This window comes from Pseudochaenichthys georgianus, unplaced genomic scaffold (genome assembly GCF_902827115.2).
Source record: "Pseudochaenichthys georgianus unplaced genomic scaffold, fPseGeo1.2 scaffold_928_arrow_ctg1, whole genome shotgun sequence".
In the NCBI taxonomy this organism is placed as follows: Eukaryota; Metazoa; Chordata; class Actinopteri; order Perciformes; family Channichthyidae; genus Pseudochaenichthys; species Pseudochaenichthys georgianus.
The window spans coordinates 32,501-53,028 of record NW_027263457.1 but is presented as its reverse complement, the minus strand read 5'-3'; the positions used below and the strand labels follow the sequence as shown (position 1 = coordinate 53,028).

Below are 20,528 nucleotides of genomic sequence, written 5' to 3'. Positions count from 1 at the left end.
GAGTCGGTCTCCGTGTGCACAGACAGGGCTGCTGTTAACGTCGGTCTGTACAACGGAACTGTGCCAAAACTACGCCAACCGTCTGCGGAGGGAGACTCCCCCCTTCACTGGAGAACTGCGCTAAAACAGCTGATCACAACGTTCACACTCTGTGGTCACGAAGTACTCCACTAGCCCCCCCCCCCCCTCTGTCGACTTTCCTGAAGTACTCCACCGTTGATAGAAATCAACACGTAATGAATTAAGACCCCACGGTTTGATGATTGATAGGTGTGTGGGTTGTCTTTCATTTTGACATGCAGAACAATGTTATAATAAACATACATACTGTATGTTAAATGGATATATCCGCCTTCTTTCGTTTATCTTTCCATTCCCACAACAATATACATAAATAAATGGCATATTTTGGACATAGTTCGAATGGTGATTAATCTGATTAATTAATTTTTAAACTGTGATTAATCTGATTACAATTTGTAATCGTTTGACAGCCCTAATTTATATACAAAACTAAAAGCACAACACACGTTCTTAAATTATTGGTTTCTTTATTATTAGGTCCACCATTTTGTACACAACAGGAAAGCATGGATTTGATCAACAATATATAGACATATTTAAAGTGGGGAAGAGCTCATCGTCATCTCGTTATACATCCAAGGACCTGAGGAGAGAGGAGAAGGAGACATGTTCAGATGAGAGGATGTCAAAAGCAAAATCATTCATGAGCTGCTGCACATTTTAACAGACATTAACTTCCTAAATTCAGAATCAAGTTTATCACCAGGCACACAGCGGGATTAGCTCTGGTGTATTGTGGTGCAAACAAAAACAACTTCAGACCATAAGTTGCAAAAAGAGGTCAAACATTTAAATACAAAATAACCTAATTACCGAAATACCGGTTACTGGCGGTTAGTACGGCATACATATAAAATCAGATCCGGTTTTCGATACTCAATTTTTTTTTTTAAATATAAAGTGAGGCGTAATATCCTTAAACTCACGCCCAAAACCGTCGAAATTACGATGTCAATTTCATCGTGAAACTCCGTCATTGGAGTGTGGGCCGCGACTCCATTTGCTTGCTCTTGGATTTAAGATACTTCTAAATGTTTCCCTGGTCAGGTGAAGAGAAACGAAGTAATCTGATTACAGTTACTTTTGTAAACCTGAAGTGAATACATTTTGGAGTTATTGGTGGAAAAGTTTCCTCACAAAATGTAATCTTCATTACCGGCAGAACTGTGTGCACACTGCACGGCGCTGCAGCATGTCTGTGAGCGAGAGAGAGATGCAGCGTGTCTGTGAGCGAGAGAGAGATGCAGCATGTCTGTGAGCGAGAGAGAGGTGCAGCGTGTCTGTGAGGCCCCGCCCCCGCACGCAGAGGGAGAGAGAGATCTCTTTTAAAATATATTGAAAGTTAGAAACGGAGATGGTTAGATAAAATGTGCAAGATAACGTTTATGTAGCATTTCTTTATTGTCGAAATGATGACATTTATAACGGGATGAAATCAAAGTGAATGGCCTGCTGCTGCTGAAGGCATGGGGCAAGTGACTGGAAACAGTTTTAAAAGTTATTACATCGTTTCAGATAATAATAATAATAATAATAATAATAAATAATAATGATGATTCATTCTATTTAGGGGCGCCTTTCAAAGCACCCAAGGATACCTTACAATGTATAACATATTCTAAGGAAAGGTTTTAAGACGGTACAAAGAATGCAGTCCGGGTGATGTGTTTGATGTGGGGTGCAGATGAGAGAGTTGTCCAGAATGACACCAAGATGCTGTGTTTGAGTTCTTGATAAGCCATTAAAACGGTAAAATACGTGTCTCCTGTTCCCCAAAACATATCCATCTGTTATGGAAACAGAAAGTATTCCAAAAGTAATCTGCCACCGCTACCGGTGGGGATTGTTGTTAGCTTCTGATGCGCATTAGTAAAATCTGGCCCACCCTATTTTTTACAGGCCCACCCTAAAGTACATTTCTGCCTAGTTACTGATATAGAGGGTGGCCAAACCTTTTTCACAGAGGGCCACACACAGAAACATATACAACGGGCTGGGCCCCTCAGTAGAGGTTCATTGCCTCATAAGTGAAGTTATAAGTTAGCAAAACCAATCAAATGTCGGTAACTGATGCTCGTGAGTGTTGGCAGCTCATCCCTGAAAGCAGAAGCTTCAGATGGATTGAAATAAGGAGGAATAGGAACGGTGTATAAGTCATTGCACTTTTTCTTATCAACTAAGATTTGTTAGAAAATGTTTCCAGCTTTATTAGAAAAGTCATTAACACCTGAATACTACTGTGTAATTTGTACATATATATTTAAGAAGTACAATATAAGCCGAGCACACGTTTCATTTGTGGGCCGCATTCCATTCTACTTGTATTGCTTGCTGAGGCTTGGAGACCCCTGATGTAGAAACACATGTTGTATCGAGAGCATCGTCACCTGGAGGGTCTACAACTTGTCCATGCCGAGCTGTTCTGGAGTCGAGATGCCGAGCTCTGACAGCGTGGGCTGCAGCTCCTGGATCAGGTACGGGTAGATCTCTTTGTGGGGGCCGGCTTTGTCCTGAAGGACAGAGGAAACACCAAATGAAGGCAACACATATGGATGGAGAAGCTTGAGACTGAAGGATTGGTTTTTTAATAATCTGCATAGAACACTAACTTGACTGTATTTCCCTGAGCAATATTTAACCTGACATTCTGTTTCATTGATGGGTCGAAGTGTGGGAAATGGACTGTCCTATCAGAGTCCCTTTGCTCGTCCCACAGAGGGGACATGTGCAACGTGACAGCAGGAAAGAGCCACAGACCGCTTAATGTTACCGATGTTAACACAAAAGTACTAAGTTATGATATAATAGAAAAAATACTTTCCAAAATACAAAGCTATATATTACACAGTTATTAATGGCTTATGTATATCATGTAACGTATGTATAGCACATAGTATGATGGTATTTAACTGCAGCAAGTTACACAATTTACAAGATACAAAAAACACACACCTTGTAACGGTTCTAAGGATTTAGCAGCCAGGTATAAATTACAGTTATTAACAGCATATATATATTGCACATAGCACATCGTTGATTGGTATTTAGCAGCAAGGGGTGATGTGGTCTGTGTTGTGGTGTGTGTAGGGGAGGGGGGGGGGGGGGTCTTCTAGGGGCTGTGCTGGTTGTATAGTCTGACCGCCGCAGGAAGGAAGGACCTGCGGTATCTCTCCGTGTGACAGCTGGGGTGCAGCAGCCTGTCGCTGAAGGAGCTGCACAGTGAGGACAGGGTGTCCTGGAGGGCGTGGGACATATTGTCCAGCAGGGAGGACAGCTATCGGGTCTCTTTGACCCCTCGCTCTAGACACACGGACTGGGATCTTTTTCTGAAAGTGCTTTGAGTCGTCCGAGGAACACGAATAGCATCCTCCGTCTCATCCTAAGGACGTCTCCCGGTGTCCGTGAAGTGTCCTTTCTCCTTCAGTACTTCCCTTAACCCCAAAGCGATCTCACCTTAACGGCCTCCAGGATACGGATGGCGCTGGCCAAGTCGTTCAGTCGCCGGCACGCTCTGAGCGCCGAGTCCACGATCTTAGCCTCGGGCACCAGGTCGTACCCGATCAGGGTGTTCATGCCTTGGATGGAATAGAATCGGAGAGATGAAACCCTTTGTAATGGTCACACATGCAGAGGCAACTTCTTGTGGAGAAGATATTCGTCAGCTTTATTGAAGAGACTCAAGGGCCATTTTTAAAAGACATACAGTTCGATATAAATGAAAGAGGCAGTTATACCAATGTTTCCACAGAGGTGACTGGTGTCGTACTGAGACGAGGATTCGACAGCAGCATAATGACACATTCATAATATTGCCTCAAACCATTACAAAACATGAAATGGGACAATACATATGTTATGCATATCGTAGGTGTGTGTCTTTGGTTCTTGAGTGTATTGGACCGTCAACCTAGTTATTTAACCCTCAGTAACTTTGAATATATCTGTGTGTAGTTCTAATTGTGGTGCGTTCAAGGACCCTGAGTAACCCAGCTGTGTGTGTGTAGTTCAGAGTGTGGTGCGTTCAGGGACCCTCAGTGACTTTAATTATATCTGTGTGTAGTTCAGAGTGTGGTGCGTTCAGGGACCCTCAGTAACTTTGACTATATATGTGTGTAGTTCAGAGTGTGGTGCGTTCAGGGACCTAGTTATTTAAAAATGTTGAAGTGAGCCTTTTAGTTTTGGGTTATTTATTTAATATTATCCATTTATTAAATGTAGCTTGACCTGGTGTTCTCATCTACATGTCCTGCTGTGTCCTTTATTTGCATCTCTCGCCTGTACTATATTTAGAATAAACATTAGTTAGAAGAGCAACCATTATATTGCACCATTGTATCGAAACGATACACACAGTTGTGTTAAAAGTGGGAATGAAACCCAACTCCTAGAAACATCGGGGTTTATAACAACCAGAACACTTTTCCAGATGCACTGAAACAGGTCTAACTTTTGTCAGAATGTTTTCTTTTGTCCACACTTTTCAATGAAAGCCTACAACCATAACATGAACCACACTATTAACAACAGCGCGAGGACACATCACCAGAATATATTCAAAAAGCACAAAGGTACCTTTCCTCAGCTCCCAGGCATCGATGTCAGGTTTGCTGAAGTACGTCACCCAGCGGGCGTCAAACTCCTCGTCCGTCTCCTCCCGGCCGTGCGAGTAACATCTGGAGGCCAATGGAGCTGAAAACATGACATCCAGAGGTTCATTTACAATGTTTTTAAATAACACAAGCGACACACATATTCCCGAAGTTTCAAGAACTCACTAATGGGGAAATGTCATGAATGTTTTTTCTACTGAAACCTTGTAAAAAGCAGGAACGCACAACGTTTGCATTTCTAAAATGTCAGGGGATAATTCTGTATACATGTTAATCTTTCGCCCTCTGACGCAGAAGCCCAGCTTTGAGCAGCCGGTGGGTCCCTTACGGAGGGGCTGCCCTAGCATGTTGGTGTCACCAGTTTGTGACCGGGCAGCTCTCGGGCAGAGATAGTCATTGTTGTGGGACTCCTGGAACACTTCCTTCTCGGGGTGCAGATGACCTCGAGCCATAAGCGACAACAAATGTGATTCAGTGTCCTCAGCGGTTTAGTCTATCTATTGAAGAATGTTGATTATTCTCTGAACGAGTCTCTTCAGAATTGATGGTGGCATCTCAACCGCGTGGTCAGACCGTGGCCCGTGACATGTCGTGAGAATTCTCCGGCCGAAGCCCCAAAGCTCCGTCAGTGTCTGCCACCAGAGCTCCAGCTCTCCTCGTGTCTCTCTGAGTCCTGACTCCAATTGCTTCAGAAGTTTCCCGCACATAAAATTGGCCATATTTTGAATTAAATCAGTCGATATCTTATAAATAAAGATGATGAAGTTGACCAGGCTTTCTTTGCCAACCTTATAATACTTAACTGTTAGATGTCATGTTCAATCATTGGACTATGATAACTTCACATCAAATGAAAGAGTTGAGCCGGTAAAACAGGACTTTCAACGTCTACAAATTTCACAATTTTGGTATTTAAAACATTTAATAATTACGTTTCTTTGTTATTTTTTTTAGAGGGTAAAGACAAAACTGCAGGCACTCATTCAGACATACAGTGCCAACATGTCTATGCTAAGGTTCACATGGTACGGTTATTCTTTCAAAGCTTTATGCACAATAAGGTAACATAATGTAATAACAACATACACAAGGGATTGACATTATTCAAACTCCATTTTACACGTTATCCTTATGTACATAGCTATACATACACTAACCAGTATTTATTCTACTGTACGGTGTTTTATTGTCCGATCTTATTTTATTTCATGCATGTCAATGGCACTATTTTTGTTTTAAGAAGGTGTCTGACATTGTTGGAAGAACCTGAGACGTGTATTGCCAAACAGTTTCTGTAGCTATTGTGTTACCGACAATAAATACAGTGAACATATTGAATTGTGTACAGCTTATGTCTTTTATATCTCATTTCCTCAACACATATGCCCTACAATAAAACAAATGTCTTTGAACTGATAAGAGCTGACTGCACCCTCCAGCTGTCACGTAGGCAGGTCCCAGGTAATTCAAGACTTCCATAATAAACTATACGCACATGTTAAACATAATACAAGTACATATATGGTCTGAGTTAGACAACGTGTTGCGATGCGTTTACACTGCGGCTCTTAACTCTCCTGAACAACCTAAGGAGGGTCATCGCAAGGTCGTGACATTACTAGCATTAATTAATACACCGGCTTTTTATTCAGAATACAACACATGAGGTTAAACCGCAGAAAAATACTCCTTTTAACACCATAAGGATAGCCAACCGTTAACATAACTCAATGTCACCAGAGGTTAGCTTTACACACAGCTGGAGGAAGCTAAGCTAGGTGGCTAGGCTAGGCTAACTAGCTTGTTTTAGTGAGTTTTATAACAGAGAAGCTGTTTATTTTCACGGTAGATGTTTAGAGGATGGTCCTACCGGAGATGGAGGGTTTCGATCGGACCAGGCACCGGGCCCCGGTGGACGAGAGTCGGAAAACGGCTCGGAACATGGTACCGCAGTGGAAGCTAACCGACCTCCTGTCTAATAAAGAGGGAGACTGTGGACGGAGATTCACGATCACAGGGGCAAAGAGAGTCACGTGACTGACGGAGATTGCCGAAGTCTGTTTTACGTCACAGCTTCTGATTGGTCCGTTTCTTAACCTTGTTTAACTCATGCCGTGGACGTTCTCTTGTTACAGCCACGGTTAAATCAGGTCAACAAAATGTGATGATTTGTGAAATATATTATATATTGTTCGAACATATTTTCACTATATTTAACACATACACTTTCCATAACTATACTGCACATTATTCTGAGTGCTTTTACACTTTTATTCTGTATGCTGTATATAGTTCCTTGGTATATCCAGATTTCATGTAAAGAGTGTTGACGGATACACCATGTAAGGCAAATTCCTCAGGTGTGAGCCATTCCTACAGTACATACAAAAACCTGACAACCTTGCATATTCCCCTGTGTGTATATATATTAGTAATTTGTCATAGGTTGTATTGACTTGTTTTCTCTTTTTCTGTTCTATTGTTCTTAATATTTTTGAAATGTTATAAAAATCGTAAGGGTTATATTATTGACTTAAAGAAAGCCACAAAATAAATGCTATTTATCATTAATTTGTTGAGCAACTCCACTGCCCAGTTTACCCCAACAGAGGGAGCTCTTGGTATACAAACATAGGCTTTCCTGCACCCAGGTTTATTTCATGTATGGGTCATGCATGAAATAACTCCAATCATAATAATATTAATAATAATACATTCATGTGAGGAGCAGACGAACTGACAGACTCCCTTGGGAAAAAAGGATGTAATCATTTTAGGCTTACATAATGTTATATAAAATGGAAAATTCTAATGTTTCCTTTTAATATGGATGACAACAAACATCCATTTTCTTTTTCTTTCTCTGTAGGCAAACACGTCACATGCATTGCTTACACAGGGGTCGTGCAATGCAAGTAACCAAGGTATAGCCGGATTACTGTGTGTGTGTGTGCGTGTGTGTGTGCGTGTGTGCGTGCGTGTGCGTGTGTGTGTGTATCAGTGTTCTTAGTGACGTGTAACCTCTAATCCGCTCTAAACCCAGGGCACCACAGAGGAGATGTCCATTAGTGTAATGTGCACATCTTCCACCTCTATATCCCCCACTGTCTCTCTCTTCCTCCCCCTCTCTCTTACTCCCCCTCTCTCTCTCTCTCTCTTCCTCTCTTCCTCCCCCTCTCTCTCTCTACCCTATCCTGTCTTTTATTGTTCCATCCTTCATGTCTTCCATGCTACGCACTCAGTGCATCAAATACTGGTGGTGACATTGCACATTTGAACCATGGTAAAGAGTGACTGTTAATTTGTAGATATTGATTGTTGTGCTTTTATTTATCTCTTAATGTGTGCATATGTATAAATGTGTCTGTTGATTGTGTGTAGGATATGCATATTTGTATACATATTTTTATATATATTTGTAGTTTTGTATTCGGGATTGTCAGAAACGGTCCCGAATACAAACACAAAGTGTGCATGTCTAAAATTGGGAATATTTTGAATTAAATCTGTCAATATCTTATGAATAAAGATTATGAAGTTGCGCAGGCTTTCTGTGCCAACCTTATAATACTTAACTGTTTTTGCGATATGTATATCTCGTGATCCTAGAAGTCATCTTCAATCATTGGACTATGATACCCACACATCAAATGATGATGAGAGGGATCTCTCTGTCTGTACACGTGTAACTGAAAGATTGACGATAAAGTTGACTTAATTAAAACACTGATGATATGATCAGATGTGTGCCACATAGAAAACAAAGATTATTAGTTTAATTGAACACTGGCAAAATCAAACTGCTCCACCTGCTCCATCCATCTGCTCAAAGATTGTTGGTCAACGCTGCCAGAGACTTTGTGGCTCAGCAGACCATAATAACCTAATCATGTTTTCTCTCAGTGGTTGTGATGTTATGTTAAATGTTTGTTGTATTGTGTCTTGATATTTGTCTGTCAAATTTCAGACTTGATCTGACCATTAAAGTATTATCAATCGTATCATAAGTACATTTACTCAAGTATTGCAATTTCTTTGGACATATTTTTAATTTACTTGAGTATTTCCCTTGATAGCTACTTTGTACTCTACTACATTTTGGAGGCAAATATTGTACTTCTAACATATCGAAAACCCATGATATGCTGATGTGGTATAATGCAGTACTGTACCCAGTGGCGTTTCTATATGTACAAAAGTGGTGGGGCACAAAAAACTCAGACGTCTATATATAAGCTTCTGCAGAGAGGTTCATGGCTGGTGAGGCTCTGACTCTGACTCTTCAGGTTTACAAATATATTAAATCAAAATATAATGTTATTTTCAAAAGCTTTTTTTGTCTGATGCTTCAATTACTTTTAAACAGACAGTTCAACAGAAGGATACCCAAAAAAATGTAATTTTATCATTTAAATATTGAATTGTTCTCTCTTAGTAAGATCCCATTTTCAATACAATTGCAGTCTTACCTTGACTTGAAGATTAAGTCCATTTGCCTTTCCCTCTGGACAAAAATTTCTATTACTTTTTTGTAAAAGTCCTCCTTATCTTCTTGTAGTTTCAAAAGTCTATCATAAATCTAATCAATAGATTTATGATTCGAAAATGATAAAAGTAGGGTAGACATGTGGATATTATCCGGCTGAACAAAACGTACATTTATCTAACAGCTACGTTTCCCACAGATCTTATTTTGAGCTATTTTCTAAAATTCTATGGAGAAATCTCGTTGCTTTTTTGTGGAGGGAAGCCATGCGCAGCTGACTTCCTGGTTTTAAGACGCCTCACTGCAGCTCTCTCGTCTCCTCTTCACACACCACACTTTTCGCGGCACACGTACTTACAGCCAATGAGCTCTGAATTATGTGAGATGACGTATGGTGGGGATGGCAGCACTTTGCCCCTATGGTCATTATTTTTTGCCACACACATTAAATAGAAAAATACTCTGAGCATGCGCAGTGTAGTTTTTGCAGTCACCGTTCACTTAGACAGTCAGAGGGAGGGGCAGGATCAGGTTTTGTCCCACATGGCTCTAAACAGCTCAATAGGCACACACTGTAGACACTAATTAGAAGAACACAGACTAAAACAGCAATGAGACGAATCAGATGATTAAACATGATCTTAAAATATATTTTATATATTTTTTAATTTATTTTTTGCATTTTGTTGTAATCATTATTTTAATACTTTCTGCTGACACTAGGTGGGGCTGTGCCCCACCTGCCCCTAATGACCAGTCGCCACTGACTGTACCGTACTTTTCGGACTATAAGCCGCGACTTTTCCTCCCATTTTTTTCTACAGCTAACGGCCACTAGGGAACCTCCTAAATCTATGGATTTTACAGGTAAAATTAACCACCTTTAACACTATGGGCTCTAGGACCGGTCCGCGCCCGCCACCTTTAAGCGGCGGGCTCCAGCAGGAAAAGCTGGAGGCCGGAAAAGAGTGAGACAGGTAGTGCGCCAAAGTAAAAGTGGAACCGAGAGACAGAACGAGAGCAAGACAGACGGACAATTTAGCTGCTGCGGTTTATATGCAGGTGCGCTTTATAGTCCGAAAAGTACGGTACTTCTAATCTAGACAGTATTTATAAGATCTACATTCGCTTCACATTGACAAACTACAATACTAAAATGTCGTTATATGTATAAAAAAAGGATAATATAATAATATCATACTGTGAATAAACTGTGATCCATTCTGCACAAGGAGTACTTTTACTTACATTAGAGTACATTTAGCTGTTTTACTTGGGTAACATTTTGAATATAATGTTATTCTTAAATAGGTCATTGTGCTTTTTGTACTTATTAGTATATTGTGAGGCACTTTTCTACTTTTACCGAGGTAGCACTTCAAAATCAGGACTTTAGAGGAGTAGTTTAAGATCACTCACGAGTGGTCAGGATAAGCTCCCTGACCTCTAACCTTCTATACCAGTGCTTCTCAAAGTGTGGTCCGCGGACCACTGGTGGTCCGTGAGCGCCCTCTAGTGGTCCGCGAGTATATTGGTAACATTTGAAATAAATAAATAAATGTAAGTTTTCTGCACTCTCGCGGGAATATCTCCGTAATGAAGCGACGTTAAGTTTCACTTTCGATTGCATGATATAGCCCAGCGCAACACCTTCATCACACATGTTGCCACTTGTTTGTACCATTTTTAGGCGATTTGTAATCTGTTCTAGAAAAACGATGTGATTTTGGATATTTGTGGAGTTAGGTGGTCCGCGAGTGTTTTTTTATTGGTTAAGTGGTCCTTGGTATGAAAAAGTTTGAGAAACACTGTTCTATACAATAATATTATACTAAGTTTGTAAATTGCCTAATGTCACTTAGAGTGATAGCACCTACAGAGAGGTCTGGATATTGAATATATCTCCTGTCATCACATATCAGTGATATTTCAGTGCGATCATCCCTAAGAAAAATAGCTTTCTCTCCTAAAATAACGTTACTTGTGTCTGAACCCAAAGCATGCATGCATATCCTATATGTCACACATCAAAATAATAGACTTAAAGGTCACCGATCATGCTATTTTTAGGCAATAGCGTATAGGTCTCAGATATATAAAAATTAGTGCTGTCAAAATTATCACGTTAACGGCGGTAATTAATTTTTTGAATTAATTGTGCAGAATGGCCCGCCCCATACGTGCCACCAGTGGCAGCGCCAGGGTATGGCTGGGGTAGGCTACACCCATACCAAGAAATGGCTTAGCCCCACCATGAAAAATGATTTTAAAGTAAGCAAAATAAAGTCTGCCAACTCGCGCGGAGTAAATTGCACAGACAGCAGTTAGTCAGATTGATTTCAGTAGCCACGGTTTTGAAAACTTCTGTCACGTAGTGATCGTCTTCTCAATAGAACATCTTTGATAACGGCGTGGTGTTGTTGCAGGAAGTCCCGACAGAGAATACTCTTGCTGTAGTTCAGGGCAGAGCCATATAATAGTAATAATATGGCTCTGGTACAGGGGTGCGCATAACTGGTACGCAGGTTATGTGCGTAATCTGAAATGCGTACCGTCACTTGTGTCACAAAGCGCATTTGCGTACCGACGTACTTGTGAAGCTTTTCCAGAAGGCGGTTAGATCACCGGACGACAGAGTCGGTCTCCGTGTGCACAGACAGGCTGCTGTTAACGTCGGTCTGTACAACGGAACTGTGCCAAAACTACGCCGACCGGCTGCGGAGGGAGACTCCCCCCTTCACTGGAGAACTGCGCTAAAACAGCTGATCACAACGTTCACACTCTGTGGTCACGAAGTACTCCACTAGCCCCCCCCCCCCTCTATTCCTGAAGTACTCCCCCGTTGATAGAAATCAACACGTAATGAATTAAGACCCCACGGTTTGATGATTGATAGGTGTGTGGGTTGTCTTTCATTTTGACACGCAGAAAAATGTTATAATAAATATAGATACTGTATGTTAAATGGATATATCCGCCTTCTTTCATTTATCTTTCCATTCCCAACAATATACATAAATAAATGGCATATTTTGGACATAGTTCGAATGGTGATTAATCATGATTAATTATTTTTTAAGCTGTGATTAATCTGATTAAAATTTGTAATCGTTTGACAGCCCTAATATATATATATATAAAAAACATGTCTATGAAGTGTTTTGCTCAAAATACCAAACAGATCACCCATTCTAGCCACGCCTCATATCCCTCTATTTCAAAAGTGCTGATTTGGGGGATAAAGCTTTAAAGAGGAGGGGTCTGAGCTCATGCGGGACCCGGCAGCTACCGTCTAAACTAAATGCTGCCGTGATGAAACGCCATATCATGGATTATCAAGGATCTGAAACAGTCTGGAGCTCAAAGGCTTTCTCTCTTGCCGGTTACACCACAAGGTGAGTTCCTTTCTACTTCCTGCTTCTTCACACACATGCTCTCCAGCTCAGAGTGTTAGCCATGCTAATGTAAACACCGACCATATTACGTCCAAAACAGTCGGGCGTTGTTTCTGATAGCAACGTTTCTGATTGGGCCGTGGGTCCACATTTCAGATGTTACGTCATATCGGACGCAAATCTGGATCAGCTCCGTTGTTCCCCGTTTTTAGAGATTTGGGTACGGAGGAAAAGAGAGGGTTTTATTTTCTGACGCTGCGTGAGTTCCCCGACACACCGGGGACACATGGTGATGGAGAGAAGACATCACAAAGTGCATTTTGCATGATAGGTCCCCTTTAATTAAGATATTTGTTCTGCCCTCTCTTTTTGACGCAGGTTAAACTTGATTTCGGTCCATGTTTGCAGAGGTATGAGTATTCACGAACAAAGAAAGCAGGCTCAGTTTGGTCCGACAGTTATGATGGATTTATTGGCATTTTCCAAGGTTTTATTTTACAGTGATCATCACAGTCTGGAAAGGTTAAGAAGACATGAAACAAAAAAAGAGTGGCACTATATTGCAGATAAATATGAACCTCTCTTCTGTGTGGCCTAAATATGTAGCATGCGGTTTCCATATTAGGATTATCTTTGACTGAATAAATGAATAATTCAGCGTCTTCTGGCAGAAGATGGACATGCATAACACACTTAATGCACTAGATATTGCTCGGGTTGAATTGTGGGTAAAGCTGGGATGTAAAGAGGTTGTGCCCCAACGTGTAACTTTGCAAAGGTTGTAATTAAACTCTGACCTTCAGCAAAGCTCCTTTTCTTATCAATCAAAATGTTAGCTATTAATGTTAAAGCCCAATATTTTCCTGATGGTTTGTCCCATCAACAAATTATGCACTGAGCCTCATGACGCAGATTTAATGAATTACAAAAAAATCAATTAAATATTCAACCCTTTGCTTTTGAATTGGTCCGATTTAGCTTCCTGAGGAAAAATATATAAATTATACAATCAATGGCATCAACCTGCGTTAATACTGCCGCATCAATTGAGTTGTTAAAACCGTAATGCACTAACAGTCAGGAACAAAAAGCCATGTTTCTCCAAACGGCTCAAACTGAGTATCGGCAGAGGTATTGACTTTTAACAAGCTGTGAGGGACTGTATGTTCACTATATGTTCACTGCAAATCACTGTGGCCTTTATCATGTATAGCATCACATATACTGACACTGGGGATACAGTTCATATTACACACAGACTTAAAAAAAGAATGATGAAGCAGACAGGATCTAGAAGCTCCGTAAGAAGCACTATGTACAGAGTGATCGATGTGTAACTATAATTTATAGCAAAATCAAAAGAGCGACAACACAGAACAACATTGACAACGATTTGGGAGGGAAAGGAAGTGACGGGAGGTATTGAGATGAAGGGGGAGGATTTATGATATGTGCATGTGTGCAAACCTCTACAAGTTTCACAATAAAAGCATGGGTTTGCAGTCGGGCATTGGGGATTGGTGTTGGAGGGTTTAGGGCTGGGCTGGTTGGTGTTGATAATATGTTGGGGTGAGTGGTGGGGTTGAAGGTAGTTAGAAGCACGTTTCTCTGCAGCTTAGCCACTGCCCAACATCTTTGTAGCGCGCTGGTTGGCCTCGTCAATCCGGGTCTTGTTGGAGTCCGCCTGAAAGAGACACACGTGGTTTAGCTGTTGTTAAAGAGGGGGGTGAGTTCAAAGAGAAATACATGTTTATTTCAACACCTGGTGCATTTCCCATGAATGAGTCTGAGACCGGAGCCACACGAGAACGAGAACGCAAACGAACCGAATTCGATATCAAAAAAGTCTTCCGTCCACACGCAACAGGCACCAGAAACGTGTCCGTTCACACGAGACCGCTCGAAAGGGCTGGAGACGCTGGAGTACATATGCCGGGCCTGTAACGGCACGTCCGCACAGCGGCTTTGGAAAAAGATTGGATTCCCTTAAATAGGGTTTTCACATTTTATTCAGGGACACTAAAAAGTGACGCACACAGCTGGGAGACTAGGGGACAGTAAAGAGTGACGCACACAGCTGGGACTGGAGGGCTTGTTGATGTTGAGGAATTAACTTTAAGCCATTTTATCGGAAATAATCATAATATACTAAAATAAGCAGATAAAACATTTTAGGTGAGTTTCCAACAACATAGACTGTTGATTAGTCTCCGTCCCAGCTGTGTGCGTCACTTTTTAGTGTCCCCTGGTCTCCCAGCTGTGTGCGTCACTTTTTAGTGTCCCCTGGTCTCCCAGCTGTGTGCGTCACTTTTTAGTGTCCCCTGGTCTCCCAGCTGTGTGCGTCACTTTTTAGTGTCCCCTGGTCTCCCAGCTGTGTGCGTAACTTTTTAGTGTCCCCTGGTCTCCCAGCTGTGTGCGTCACTCTTTACTGTCCCCTAGTCTCCCAGCTGTGTGCGTCACTTTTTAGTATTCCATGGTCTCCCAGCTGTGTGCGTCACTCTTTAGTGTCCCCTGGTCTCCCAGCTGTGTGCGTCACTTTTTAGTGTCCCCTAGTCTCCCAGCTGTGTGCGTCACTTTTTTAGTATTCCAGGGTCTCCCAGCTGTGTGCGTCACTCTTTAGTGTCCCCTGGTCTCTCAGCTGTGTGCATCACTTTTTAGTGTCCCCTGGTCTCCCAGCTGTGTGCGTCACTTTTTAGTGTCCCCTGGTCTCCCAGCTGTGTGCGTCACTCTTTAGTGTCCCCGGGTCTCCCAGCTGTGTGCAGTCACTCTTTAGTGTCCCCTGGTCTCCCAGCTGTGTGCGTCACTTTTTAGTGTCCCCTGGTCTCCCAGCTCTGTGCGTCACTCTTTAGTGTCCCCTGGTCTCCCAGCTGTGTGCGTCACTTTTTAGTGTCCCCGGGTCTCCCAGCTGTGTGCGTCACTCTTTACTGTCCCCTAGTCTCCCAGCTGTGTGCGTCACTTTTTAGTATTCCATGGTCTCCCAGCTGTGTGCGTCACTCTTTAGTGTCCCTGGTCTCCCAGCTGTGTGCGTCACTCTTTACTGTCCCCTAGTCTCCCAGCTGTGTGCGTCACTTTTTAGTGTTCCATGGTCTCCCAGCTGTGTGCGTCACTCTTTAGTGTCCCCTGGTCTCCCAGCTGTGTGCGTCACTCTTTAGTGTCCCCTGGTCTCCCAGCTGTGTGCGTCACTTTTTAGTGTTCCATGGTCTCCCAGCTGTGTGCGTCACTTTTTAGTGTCCCCTGGTCTCCCAGCTGTGTGTGTCACTTTTTAGTGTCCCCTGGTCTCCCAGCTGTGTGCGTCACTTTTTAGTGTCCCCTAGTCTCCCAGCTGTGTGCGTCACTTTTTAGTATTCCATGGTCTCCCAGCTGTGTGCGTCACTCTTTAGTGTCCCCTGGTCTCCCAGCTGTGTGCGTCACTTTTTAGTGTCCCCTGGTCTCCCAGCTGTGTGCGTCACTTTTTAGTGTCCCCGGGTCTCCCAGCTGTGTGCGTCACTTTTTAGTGTCCCCGGGTCTCCCAGCTGTGTGCATCACTTTTTAGTGTCCCCTGGTCTCCCAGCTGTGTGCGTCACTTTTTAGTGTCCCCTGGTCTCCCAGCTCTGTGCGTCACTCTTTAGTGTCCCCTAGTCTCCCAGCTGTGTGCGTCACTTTTTAGTATTCCATGGTCTCCCAGCTGTGTGCGTCACTCTTTAGTGTCCCCTGGTCTCCCAGCTGTGTGCGTCACTCTTTACTGTCCCCTAGTCTCCCAGCTGTGTGCGTCACTTTTTAGTGTCCCCTGGTCTCCCAGCTGTGTGCGTCACTTTTTAGTGTCCCCTAGTCTCCCAGCTGTGTGCGTCACTTTTTAGTATTCCATGGTCTCCCAGCTGTGTGCGTCACTCTTTAGTGTCCCCTGGTCTCCCAGCTGTGTGCGTCACTTTTTAGTGTCCCCTGGTCTCCCAGCTGTGTGCGTCACTGTTTAGTGTCCCCGGGTCTCCCAGCTGTGTGCGTCACTTTTTAGTGTCCCCGGGTCTCCCAGCTGTGTGCATCACTTTTTAGTGTCCCCTGGTCTCCCAGCTGTGTGCGTCACTTTTTAGTGTCCCCTGGTCTCCCAGCTCTGTGCGTCACTCTTTAGTGTCCCCTGGTCTCCCAGCTGTGTGCGTCACTCTTTAGTGTCCCCTGGTCTCCCAGCTGTGTGCGTCACTTTTTAGTGTCCCCGGGTCTCCCAGCTGTGTGCGTCACTCTTTACTGTCCCCTAGTCTCCCAGCTGTGTGCGTCACTTTTTAGTATTCCATGGTCTCCCAGCTGTGTGCGTCACTTTTTAGTGTCCCCGGGTCTCCCAGCTGTATGCGTCACTTTTTAGTGTCCCCGGGTCTCCCAGCTGTGTGCATCACTTTTTAGTGTCCCCTGGTCTCCCAGCTGTGTGCGTCACTTTTTAGTGTCCCCTGGTCTCCCAGCTCTGTGCGTCACTCTTTAGTGTCCCCTAGTCTCCCAGCTGTGTGCGTCACTTTTTAGTATTCCATGGTCTCCCAGCTGTGTGCGTCACTCTTTAGTGTCCCCTGGTCTCCCAGCTGTGTGCGTCACTCTTTACTGTCCCCTAGTCTCCCAGCTGTGTGCGTCACTTTTTAGTGTTACATGGTCTCCCAGCTGTGTACGTCACTCTTTAGTGTCCCCTGGTCTCCCAGCTGTGTGCGTCACTCTTTAGTGTCCCCTGGTCTCCCAGCTGTGTGCGTCACTTTTTAGTGTTCCATGGTCTCCCAGCTGTGTGCGTCACTTTTTAGTGTCCCCTGGTCTCCCAGCTGTGTGTGTCACTTTTTAGTGTCCCCTGGTCTCCCAGCTGTGTGCGTCACTTTTTAGTGTCCCCTAGTCTCCCAGCTGTGTGCGTCACTTTTTAGTATTCCATGGTCTCCCAGCTGTGTGCGTCACTCTTTAGTATCCCCTGGTCTCCCAGCTGTGTGCGTCACTTTTTAGTGTCCCCTGGTCTCCCAGCTGTGTGCGTCACTTTTTAGTGTCCCCGGGTCTCCCAGCTGTGTGCGTCACTTTTTAGTGTCCCCTGGTCTCCCAGCTGTGTGCGTCACTTTTTAGTGTCCCCTGGTCTCCCAGCTCTGTGCGTCACTCTTTAGTGTCCCCTGGTCTCCCAGCTGTGTGCGTCACTCTTTACTGTCCCCTAGTCTCCCAGCTGTGTGCGTCCCTTTTTAGTGTCCCCTGGTCTCCCAGCTGTGTGCGTCACTCTTTACTGTCCCCTAGTCTCCCAGCTGTGTGCGTCACTTTTTAGTATTCCATGGTCTCCCAGCTGTGTGCGTCACTCTTTAGTGTCCCTGGTCTCCCAGCTGTGTGCGTCACTCTTTACTGTCCCCTAGTCTCCCAGCTGTGTGCGTCACTTTTTAGTGTTCCATGGTCTCCCAGCTGTGTGCGTCACTCTTTAGTGTCCCCTGGTCTCCCAGCTGTGTGCGTCACTCTTTAGTGTCCCCTGGTCTCCCAGCTGTGTGCGTCACTTTTTAGTGTTCCATGGTCTCCCAGCTGTGTGCGTCACTTTTAGTGTCCCCTGGTCTCCCAGCTGTGTGTGTCACTTTTTAGTGTCCCCTGGTCTCCCAGCTGTGTGCGTCACTTTTTAGTGTCCCCTAGTCTCCCAGCTGTGTGCGTCACTTTTTAGTATTCCATGGTCTCCCAGCTGTGTGCGTCACTCTTTAGTGTCCCCTGGTCTCCCAGCTGTGTGCGTCACTTTTTAGTGTCCCCTGGTCTCCCAGCTGTGTGCGTCACTTTTTAGTGTCCCCGGGTCTCCCAGCTGTGTGCGTCACTTTTTAGTGTCCCCGGGTCTCCCAGCTGTGTGCGTCACTTTTTAGTGTCCCCTGGTCTCCCAGCTGTGTGCGTCACTTTTTAGTGTCCCCTGGTCTCCCAGCTCTGTGCGTCACTCTTTAGTGTCCCCTGGTCTCCCAGCTGTGTGCGTCACTCTTTACTGTCCCCTAGTCTCCCAGCTGTGTGCGTCCCTTTTTAGTGTCCCCTGGTCTCCCAGCTGTGTGCGTCACTCTTTAGTGTCCCCTGGTCTCCCAGCTGTGTGCGTCACTTTTTAGTGTCCCCTGGTCTCCCAGCTGTGTGCGTCACTTTTTAGTGTCCCCGGGTCTCCCAGCTGTGTGCGTCACTTTTTAGTGTCCCCGGGTCTCCCAGCTGTGTGCATCACTTTTTAGTGTCCCCTGGTCTCCCAGCTGTGTGCGTCACTTTTTAGTGTCCCCTGGTCTCCCAGCTCTGTGCGTCACTCTTTAGTGTCCCCTGGTCTCCCAGCTGTGTGCGTCACTCTTTACTGTCCCCTAGTCTCCCAGCTGTGTGCGTCCCTTTTTAGTGTCCCCTGGTCTCCCAGCTGTGTGCGTCACTCTTTAGTGTCACCTGGTCTCCCAGCTGTGTGCGTCACTTTCTAGTGTCCCCGGGTCTCCCAGCTGTGTGCGTCACTTTTTAGTGTTCCATGGTCTCCCAGCTGTGTGCGTCACTTTTTAGTGTCCCCTGGTCTCCGTTGTGTTTTGAGCTTCTTCAGCGTTTTGTATTTGCAGCGTTTGGTTTCTAGTACTTTTAGTAAACGCTGCGCATGTTTCCCTCAAGTTGCTGAATGTTTTCTAAAAGCTGCATGTGTTGCTGAAGATGTTTCTTGCACCCTCTCCCATTAAAGGTCCCCTATTATACTGTTTTTCATCAACATATCACAGGTCTCAGATATATCCAGAGCCTGTCTCTGATTGGCTGAAACACCAAACAGATCATTGCAGCATTACCCATAATCCCCTCTGTTTCAGCCCTGTTTCCAAAGTGCTGATTCTCTGTCTGTTACTTTAGATGAAAATAAGGAGCCCCTCCCCACGCCCCTCAGAGAGACATTTGGTTACAAAGAACTCAATGGTGCTCTAGGAGGAGATTCAGGTGATAAGGTGAGGGGGGGGGGGTTACCTTGGTTGCTGATTGGCTAATGGCTACACAAGACATCGCTATGACATCATAAAGTGGCCAAAATCTCAGGTTTTTTATATAAATGGATCAGGACAAAAAGAGAGAGAATCTTTTTTCCTGAAGCTTTCAGAATCTCTTTCCACAGAGGGGACACACAAAAAGTGGATTTTGCATAATAGGTGACCATTAAATAAAATAAATGTTTTTGCGAGGCTATTTGTGCCGTACCTTCTCCATGATCCTGTCCACTTGGCGGTTCTGGGTGTCGATCTCCTGGCCCATATCCAGAGCCATGTGGCGCAGGTTCCCGATGATCCCGCCCACCTGCTCCAGGTTCTCGTCCATCTCGTTCTCCCGGGCGTCCTCCGTTACCCTGAGAAACAAGGAAGGACTGGTTATAACGGACTTACAGGATTAGAAGCAACACAAATTATAATGCTTTTCATCAAACACATAATACAGCAGCAGTGCTTTAAAGTGGGATCAAGACATGATGGTTCTCATGGGTTTTATGGGGTCTGGTGGTCCGTATTTTGTTACGAGTTTTCCCTCTGAAGGGGAAACCTGTATAACACGCTACAGGAAAGGGAGAACCCCAAGGAGCATATTTGGGCCCCTTTAAAATGAAAAAGCCCCAAATGTCCCTAGTGAGGAACAGGGGTTAATTATTTAAATGTAAATATATTGTGACCTTTGAGGATTAAACAACAAGGCACACTTACTCGTTAATAGTAATGTAATTTAAATATATACTAAAGATTCAGTTCCATGGAGAGCAAGGAACCGAAAAGTGAGCTGGATAAAGAAACTCTCCTGGTACTATTGTCCTTTTGTACTATATAAATATATAAAACACTGCTTTCTTTGATGAACGCTGACTTCTTGTTGCCGCAGACTGAGCAGAATGTGTCCTTAGTGTTCTGTTTTAATAGCAATCATTACCAAGGGGAACAATACGATAATAATACCGTTATAAAGTCACCGTAATTATGTTGTAAAGTTTCTTGAAAGGTCAAAATGGGAAACCTATTCCTGGATAACTCCCATAATGTA

At 44.0% G+C, this 20,528-nt stretch overlaps 2 protein-coding genes across 2 annotated transcripts in view; both read right to left on the bottom strand.

Annotated features, from left to right (window-relative positions):
- Window positions 1–531: 531 nt before the first annotated feature.
- On the bottom strand, window positions 532–6,712 carry LOC117444777 (cytochrome c oxidase subunit 5A, mitochondrial-like). Its single transcript, XM_034080182.2, has 5 exons — window positions 6,565–6,712; window positions 4,657–4,773; window positions 3,538–3,659; window positions 2,472–2,594; window positions 532–667 (listed from the first exon to the last, which is right to left on the bottom strand). The coding sequence occupies exons 1-4, from the start codon at window positions 6,635–6,637 to the stop codon at window positions 2,481–2,483; spliced, it is 426 nt and encodes a 141-aa protein (XP_033936073.1). The 5' UTR covers window positions 6,638–6,712; the 3' UTR covers window positions 532–667; window positions 2,472–2,480.
- Window positions 6,713–13,028: 6,316 nt separating this feature from the next.
- LOC117444778 (synaptosomal-associated protein 25-A-like) overlaps window positions 13,029–20,528 on the bottom strand; it is a 38,288-nt gene continuing 30,788 nt past the window's right edge. Inside the window, exons 5-6 of the mRNA XM_034080183.2 lie at window positions 19,704–19,848; window positions 13,029–14,259 (exon numbers count right to left, since the gene is read on the bottom strand). Coding sequence (XP_033936074.1) covers window positions 14,191–14,259; window positions 19,704–19,848 — 214 coding nt within the window. The 3' untranslated portion in view covers window positions 13,029–14,190. The remainder of the gene's footprint in view (window positions 14,260–19,703; window positions 19,849–20,528) is intronic.

Excerpts from the sequence above, each read along its gene's own strand:
- LOC117444777 (XM_034080182.2), bottom strand. The coding sequence starts at position 6,637 with ATGTTCCGAGCCGTTTTCCGACTCTCGTCCACCGGGGCCCGGTGCCTG. Across the intron at positions 3,660-4,656 it reads TGCCTGGGAGCTGAGGAAAG|GCATGAACACCCTGATCGGG; the intron begins GTACCTTTGTGC and ends ATTCCATCCAAG. Across the intron at positions 2,595-3,537 it reads GTATCCTGGAGGCCGTTAAG|GACAAAGCCGGCCCCCACAA; the intron begins GTGAGATCGCTT and ends TCTGTCCTTCAG.